We start from the raw sequence: 8,581 nt of genomic DNA, 5'->3' as shown, positions 1-8,581 counted from the left end.
TATTTTTTCATTAACTTAATTACTCATTGATTATTAAATTCGTCGAATGTTTTCTTTCTTTAATTTAGTCATACAATTATGAATAATATCCCATCTATGGAATAATTAACATTTATTTTAATAAACTACGTCAAATATTTTATTTGACATTTATTAATTTACTCGATGTTAATGTATTAATGCTTATTTCAGCATAAAAAATTGGACGCTTTATTTTTTTCGTGTAATTATCAATGAATAGGTTTTTTTTAGTAAGGAAAAATCCAAGTAAAAAATTGAGACTTCAAAATTATCAAATGATTTTCGTGCTTTGTGGTTTATATTATTAAGTTTTTTTTCCTCTTTTAAATTTAATTATTAAATGAGCGTTTCCTCTGATGAATGCCTTGTGATGTTATCTGGCTCATCATAGCATTGAAGTCTTATTGATGGCATTGTTACTGATCTTTTTAAAGGTTTCTTATAATTATGGCTGGGGGAAAGTTTTCGTCAGTCCCCATTTAATGAATCTCAGCAAGAACACTCTTCTTCTCTTGGTAATTCATGTCCTAAAGAGTCCTGGTAGTGAAAAAAATATACATCTTTAGTAGATGATTAATTTTTTCTCAGAGGTTTATAAATAACTTTGATGAGAAATAAAATGAATAGCTCAGAGATATTGAAAAAAAACATGAATTATGATAGTCGGGTTTTTTTCAGTAAAATAAATAAGAATCCTAGAATTCGTTTCAGAGCAGAGATAAAAGACACGAAAATTCAATTTGCACTTCTAAAAATATTTTTTGTCCAATTTACTGGTTATATAAAGACTCGTCAGAACAAATAATATAAATATGAATTGTTAAAAATGATCAACTTTTAATAGGCACGAACAGAATTTATCAGCGAATTTTTTTTCTTTCATTATCACTTCGAATTTTTTCCAATATCTATTACAAGTTCTGTGCATAAAAGTGACTTACTTTTCTCAATTCCATGCTCCCAGGTTTACTTAGACGTGGTAGAGGTGGGGAAAAAGCAATCTTTTCATATGGAATTGTACCACGATAAAGCGTACTAGGATCTAAGCTCAATGCAGCTTTTAGTGCATTCTTTTTTATAATACCATTTACATTAGCATTGTTAGAATTTACGACTGTACGACTAGGTGAGGATGTTCGTGTTTTAGGTGAAGATATAGTAGTATCTGAAGGTGACGTTGAAGAAGCATTTACAAGTGAGTCAGAGTTGGTGTCGGTAGTTGTAGTGCTTTCTTCATTTCCATTTCGTTGATTTTTTTCTATCTTGAGATCATCACTGTGTTCTTTGTCATTCTGTATAGGCTTTGTATCCTCATTGTGTTTTTTGTCGTCATTGAACGGCTGCTTAATAATTTCCTAAATAAATACAAGCAGTTATTATAGCTATATCTATCTTTTAATTACATCTTCAAGTTTAATTTAATTATTATAATAATTGTTTGAAAAATTAATACGATAATAATTATGTTATCTCAGATAATAAGTTTATTAATTTTTGAAGCTTCTATATTTTTTGCGAAATTCAATTATATCAAATTGAATGTAATTGATATTAATGACTTATCGGAATTTCAGAGTGAGGATTAATTTTTGAAATATCTATGAGACTATTACATGGTAATATTCATACCTCATTGTTGTTATAAATATTTGAAGAATGATTTTCAATATTTTTCTGTATTCCAATATTCTCCGACTTAGTTTCAGTTTCCTTCGGATGTATTAGAGTAGTTTCCTGAATAATTTCACCTTCAAAATCATCATTATGGCGCAGAGAGGCGTATACAACTCCAGGAACAACACCCAGTTTGTAAGCTCCTGGTCGAAAGTTTGTACGAGGTTGCATATATCCACATCCGTCCAGCTGTGCAGAAATCATGTAAAACCTGAGTAATCTCAATCTACCTTTTCTTTTAACCTGCCAGTCTTCATTGCCTATACCTAGCAAAAATTTAAATAAAAATGCTTCATTTTCTATTGATCTTTACCAAGAACTACATATTACCATTACCCAGATGATTAGTTTCAGCAATGAAATAATTGGTTAGTCAATTTTTCCTATGTTAAAATTGTTAAAACAGACATTTGTAACAGATAAGTAAAAAAACTATTTGAAAAGAGAGTAAAGCTAAATGATTTTATTCTAACTACTTACATCAGTGTTAACATTTATGCATTCAGTCTCCGGATCTGGCCGCATGATTGTGATTTCTCTTTCACAGTCTGGTAAGAGGTCATAATTAGGCATCGGATGATTAATAACATCAGGATCTTGAAGACAATAGCCTAGTCTTTCAACGATCGTCGCAAAGCTCGGTCTGTCTTCAGGCCTAGGATGCCAACATCGAGTCATAATTCCATAAATTGGATCAGGGCACCCTGCAGGCTTCTCCAAACGTCCTCCTGTCGTTACCATTGACATGACTTCTCTGTTAGCACATCCTGTATATGGCATGTAACCAAATGACATGATTTCCCAGAGGAGTACCCCAAACGCCCTGTAAATATACATACCTAGACATTACTCAAACTCCTGATAAATTAAGATTGCATATTTATAAGTTTTATTAATAAAGCATGGAGACTACATACCACACATCAGTCTTTGTACTGAAAATTCCATCCAAGAAACTCTCTGGAGGCATCCACTTGATAGGTAACATTGCTTTACCCCCCTTTCTGTAATAATCACTTCGATATATGTCTCTTGCCATTCCAAAGTCTGCAATCTTGACAACCCTTCCAGGTCCTTTACATGTCAAGAGACAGTTTCGCGCTGCGATATCTCGATGAATAAAACGAGCATCTTCCATGTATTTACATCCCTTCGCTACATCATGAGCACAAACTATTAAATCTCGCATTGATAAATTAGTAGGCCGGTCCTGAAATTTCGATAAATTTATTTTTCATTATTACTCAAGCTCTAATAATTTATTAATTAAAAATATCTTTATTGATTAAATTAATTTTAAATTTGAGTCGAGTATTTTATTGGTTATTTTAATGAATAGTCAATAAATGAATTATAATTTGTGACTTGAAATTAAATTTTTTGGAGTAAATTAATTGAATGATTAGTATATTTTTTAATTTTAAAACTTACTGGTTTTGGTCTTTCTTCACGTAAAAAGTTCTTCAAGTCTCCACCCGCTAACAACTCCAACACAATATATCTTGGATTCTTATCAAACGATATTCCAATAAATTTTACAATATTAGCATGATCAAATTTACTCATGATGAGAGCTTCCATCATGAAATCAGCTGCTGCTTGAGGGGTTGTAACAGCTGGTAACGTTTTGACAGCAATGGGTGTTTCTTCATTACAAGCAAATTTATAAATTCCCTGAAATACCTCACCAAAAGCTCCTTGACCTAACGGCTTGACACAAGTAATTGAATCTCGAGGTATCTGTGGCAGGTCTTTAATACTATACAAGTTGCCTGCAAATTCGTAATTTGGATTAAACTCCGTCATTATACTCGCTGGTAATGGATGGAGTTCAGTTCCGTTGCCAAACATATCTCGGCGGCGCCTGGATAAGGCCTTTTTACTTTGATATCGATTATATAGAATGAAACATAGAAAAGAAAGAGCACCCATCATTGTAATAAATACAACGATTAATAAAATTGTAATAGTTTGATGAGTCCGATCCACTTCATCAGGTAAGCATGACCTGGAATCATTATCAAGTTGCCAGCCAAGTGGGCAGAGACACCTGGTTTCACTCAAATGCTGATCAACTGCAACACAGCGAAAGTCACAGCCACATCCGCTGATGGCTGGGATGATAAAAACTTCACCTGGTCCAGGATGATAACCAGGTCGGAAATAAGAGTGTAAAAGGTCAGAAGAAATGAAAGAGTATCCTCCTTCTCCATTCCCAGAACTTTTTACTCCTGTTGTACCTCCATAGTACCCTCCACCACCTCCGCCAGTTCTACAACCTCCTCCCCCGCCACCGAATCCACCGTCTCCATGTGTCTGATTTTTTTTGTGACATCCTACACCACCCACGCCTCCTTTTATCAATGAAAGTCCTATCGACTTTGACCTCAAGTCGTGTGTCGACGAACTATTCCACCCACCACCTCCTCCACCAGACTTTTCCCTCGGAGTTAGTCCTAATGGGGTATGATTTTTTTCTACGTAGGGTCCATGACCGTGTTGTATTCCATCATCGACAAATTGTCCAAATCCCAGTCCACCACCACCTGCTGCTATCATCAACGGCTCCAATTCTCCTGTTGACGTTTTTATGAATATATATGTTGCTCCACCGCCACCACCACCTCCATTAGTCATCTCAATGTTTTTCACCTCACGTATGATAGATGTCATACCGGAAATTGGAGATTCATTGCTATTGGATACGATTTTTCCACATGGGTTATTTGATCTGCCTAAGCTTTTTGTACATGCATCCGTTCCTGGCTGACCAACAAGAAAATAAAGGCTCTGACCCTTTTCTAACTCGATTACTCCACGGACTAGAGCTCCGAGAGTACTTCCCATCCCACCTGAACCTCTTCCTCCTCTTGCTCCTGCTGCTATCAAGGTGTAGTAACCACCACTTGGTGCAGTCCATTTTTGAAAACCATGGTTCAGGAAATTTATAGAATCTTCATAATTCACAGTTCCATTATTCGAAGAGGGTGATGATAAAATTTCTATTTGCGCTTCTGTTTTATTATATTCGCGTGCACATTGTTTCGGCGTAGGACCATACCGACCAGTCGCGCCACAAGTTGTTATTCTTATGACTGAAACACAAGTAAATATAATGACATCAGTAAATGCTAAAAATAGAAGTAGATATTTATGCAAGAATACCTGTTTCATTCACAAAATCATAGTGCTGTTCACTTGGATGCTCAGATTCAATTATAGGACTGTAATAATTAAAGTCTCCAACCACTTCCGGCGGTACTCCTATATTCATAAAAACAAAAATAGATTTTATTTTAAATCTTTGTTTTATATCACGTCAATTAAGCTTATCTTATACATCTTACCTATTCCAAAACACTCTGGACTTAATGAAAAATCATCAATCGCGACATCTCCAATTGAAGCATAACTTTTGCTCGATTCAAATTGCAGAAAATATCTAAAATGTCACAACAACGGTAATTCAATTAAATGTTTTCAGTAAGTTTAATAAGAAATTATTTTCTCTTCGATGGAAAAGTTTTTACTTTAAAATCTTGCCAAGTTGTGACTTTATTGGAAAGGTTAATTGAGAATATAAAAATTCCAATACAAGTAATGATAAAGAATTACTTTATTCAATTAGCATCAATTAGATGCTGAATTAAATTTTTTTCTCATAGAAATTAAATTTAAGAAAAGAATTGGAATAAATAATAATACGGAAAAAACTTACCGGTATCGTGTATCAGGCAGTGCGACAACTTGGTTATACCAAATATCATTACGATCACCATAACTCCACCACAATCTACGAGAGTAATTTTGGTGGGGTTTCATTTCAATCAGATAGAGACCGAGGGATCCACTATATTTTCCGTACTGATGAAAGAAAAATCGCACTTGACATGACTGAAAGTAAGGACTTTCACTATCAGCACTGTAGGGTGGTGTTGGGTTAAAGATAGGACTATTCAATGTTGCGCTTTCCCCTAATCCATGAGCTCTCGAAGAATTTACGAATGCATAAGTACCTAAAATAAATAATTCATAGCTTGAATCCGTAACATCTTCTAGTCAAGATAATAAACTAGAAAATGAATGACTAAATTAATCAATAACATCATTAAATAACTTTTGAGGTGAATAAATAGTAGTTATAAATAAATGAACCAACAAGTAAAATCGATAGAGAAATAAGTTTGGTAATTAATATAATTAACTTTAGATAGATATATACCAGTTTCATTTCGATAAGTATGATCATAACTTGGACCAGTTCTCTCAGTTGGAGTAGAACCATGATGAAGTATCCATTTAAGAGTTTTATTTGGAGCATTGGTCCAACCACACCATCCCCTTTCAAAATTACATCTAGCAGTTTCAGGCATTTTGTCTGAAATGACAAATTTCACTTGAAATCATTTATTTTCATACACTTTTTCTATAACACTCATAATAATAATCTATTTATAGTTTTATTATTGTGATTTATCTGTAAAATTCAATAAAACATACCACACTCAAGCATTTCATCTTCCCCTTCAGAACAGTCTGGTGTCAAGTCACAAATCCTTGTTTTATTAATGCAAGAGCCATTCCTACAGTGAAACATATCTGGGGTGCATTTATCGTGAACATTATATGGTCTTGATTCTGAAAAAATCAAGTGTTATTGATACTAATTTACATAGTGATAATAAGATAAGAAAATTACCTGGAAAGCAATCATCCAATCGAATGTTATCGATAGCAATGCTACCATTAATAGGTACTACTATCTCCAAACCTACTTGATATGATTGGCTGATAGCTCCAAGCTTGAGTTCCGTAATATTCCATCTAATATAGAATAAAAACATGAAAGTAAATTCTTTCTATTCAAAATTTCATAGCAACAGCAAGAGAAAATAAAATATCATCATTACTTCAGAAAAAAAGTTTAATCCTAGTAAAGTATTTTTTTTTTTCATTATAAAAGAATATTTTTTGAACAATTAATTTTTTTTCCTTTGCCTTTTCTTTTTATCGTAAAATCCTAGAATAAATTAAAAAACTGAATAAAAATGAATGTCATAATTAATTTGAAGTTTGAATTGAATAAAAACATTGAATAGAAAAATATTTCATAAATTGACTGAAAATGTTAGAAAGAAGTTAAGGAATTTTTAATATCCAACGCTATTGAATGCAACTCATAAATATTCTAAAAATAAGCTAAGCATCATACTAACTTGGCATCATTATTTCCAGGACGTTCCAAGGCAACAGAAGTCGTGCTGTTATTGGTGAAGATAATAAGCCGAATGATTCCTTGTCTCATGGAGATCTGGCGAGTAGTAAATTTGAGAAAACATTGGGATCCAGTTGGTGGTATTATGATGGACCATATCTGTCCTACATTAGGACCTTCCAAGTACAAAAAGCGGCCAGTAGCAAAATCACTAGGACGTCTGCTAGAGATAATTTTAAAGTTATCAGTATAATTCCAAGATCTACATGATTCTTCAAAGTCACAATGTCCGAAGAATGGTAGTGGTACTCTATCTTCTGCAAGAGCAGCCTGGAGCAACTCTTTGGTACCCCTTCGAGGTTCACAGTAGCCTCCAGCAATGCAGTAAAGCGTGAAGAGAAGTTTAAGTATAAAGTAGCTTTCTTTCTTAATGGGTTCACGTCTTCTGCGACACCTGGGTGGATCGCTTGTGATGGAATTTGTAGTAATTGAAGAATTGAAGATGATCATAACTCCAAAGTATATAATCTAGTTAGTTTTATGTATCCCAAAGGGAGTTAATCTCGATGAGGCATGGTTTACGTTTCATGAGTAGGCGTTAAGAACGACGTACACCATAGAGTGAATACTCCTGGGTGAAATAATGTGCCAAGTGTTGTTTGTTCTCATTTACTTTACTGCTTCATTCATCAGAAGTAATATAAAGAATCAATTGAATCGTTTCCTCGTATTGAATCGTGGGTTTCTGTGAATAAATGACTATTATAACTAAACATATATACATATACTTTAGAAAGATTAATTGAATAAATGATAGCATTCGTTGCTAAAGCTTGCAAATAGTTTGCAATCTTTAATTTAAAATAGATCCATTGAAGAGAGTGAAACAAATTTACATTAAATTTATTATATCCTGAAGAGAATAGAAGTCAGCAGCTTGGGATAATGACTTTATCTTAAATTCACAGTCATGCTATTGTCCTATTTCTATATGAGATCAATAGTTTTGTAAAATAACGAGATGAAATACAGCAATGGTTTCAGTTAAATCGAATTTTCAAATGCAATTACAAATCAATCTTGGAATATTGTCAATTACAGTTCTATTGGTTTCAAATTTTATTAATATCCGTTCATTTAATAGACAGGTTTACATTTTTCCAGCCTGTTAAAGTCGATTAATTTTGTACCGGAAATTGCGTAGTATATTTTACTGTCATAAGAAATTTTTTCATATTCAATCATCTCAGTCACTTCAATAAATACGGGGAAAATCTAAATCTAAAACAAAAATGTAATTTTCAATCTCCTCTTATTATTAATTTTGATGTAACAAGAAGCCTATCATGAAATAGACTCATTAAATAAATTTATTAGGGTAAATCTTAAAACAATATTTGTTAAGTTTCATTGCTTATGTTTTTTTTTATGAATTTCAAAATATTATTGACCCACTTAATGCTGAAAATTTATACAAATCCATGTTTTTACAAGTTTCCCTCTAACATCAGTTATTTGCATAGAGTTGACACATTTTTTATCAAGAAAGTGATATTAAATATCGTATAAAATAAACATTCAATATTGTTTTTTACTGCATTAATAATTAGTACTATGTGCAAATAAAAGTATTGAGATAAACGTTTTTTTACATTTTTTTTTTTTTTTTAA

The 8,581-nt window shown here is 32.8% G+C and overlaps 1 protein-coding gene across 2 annotated transcripts; it reads right to left on the bottom strand.

Annotated features, from left to right (window-relative positions):
• Nucleotides 1-313: 313 nt before the first annotated feature.
• Alk (Anaplastic lymphoma kinase) lies at nt 314-7,508 on the bottom strand. 2 transcript variants are annotated; one of them, XM_035078208.1, is made up of 13 exons: nt 6,912-7,508; nt 6,395-6,519; nt 6,196-6,333; nt 5,918-6,073; nt 5,414-5,711; nt 5,043-5,137; nt 4,861-4,959; nt 3,127-4,790; nt 2,613-2,905; nt 2,176-2,518; nt 1,651-1,884; nt 963-1,376; nt 314-558 (listed from the first exon to the last, which is right to left on the bottom strand). In XM_035078208.1, the coding sequence occupies exons 1-13, from the start codon at nt 7,418-7,420 to the stop codon at nt 511-513; spliced, it is 4,416 nt and encodes a 1,471-aa protein (XP_034934099.1). In that variant the 5' UTR covers nt 7,421-7,508; the 3' UTR covers nt 314-510. The 2 variants fall into 2 exon arrangements, with proteins under 2 accessions (XP_034934099.1, XP_034934100.1); XM_035078209.1 differs by lacking the exons at nt 314-558; nt 963-1,376 and having other exon boundaries at nt 1,824-1,961.
• Between the last annotated feature and the right edge of the window lie 1,073 nt (nt 7,509-8,581).

Source organism: Chelonus insularis, unplaced genomic scaffold (genome assembly GCF_013357705.1).
Source record: "Chelonus insularis isolate UGA/USDA-ARS -01 unplaced genomic scaffold, ASM1335770v1 contig_150_pilon, whole genome shotgun sequence".
In the NCBI taxonomy this organism is placed as follows: domain Eukaryota; kingdom Metazoa; phylum Arthropoda; class Insecta; order Hymenoptera; family Braconidae; genus Chelonus; species Chelonus insularis.
The sequence above is the reverse complement of the archived record's forward strand: the minus strand, read 5'-3'. Positions and strand labels throughout refer to the sequence as shown.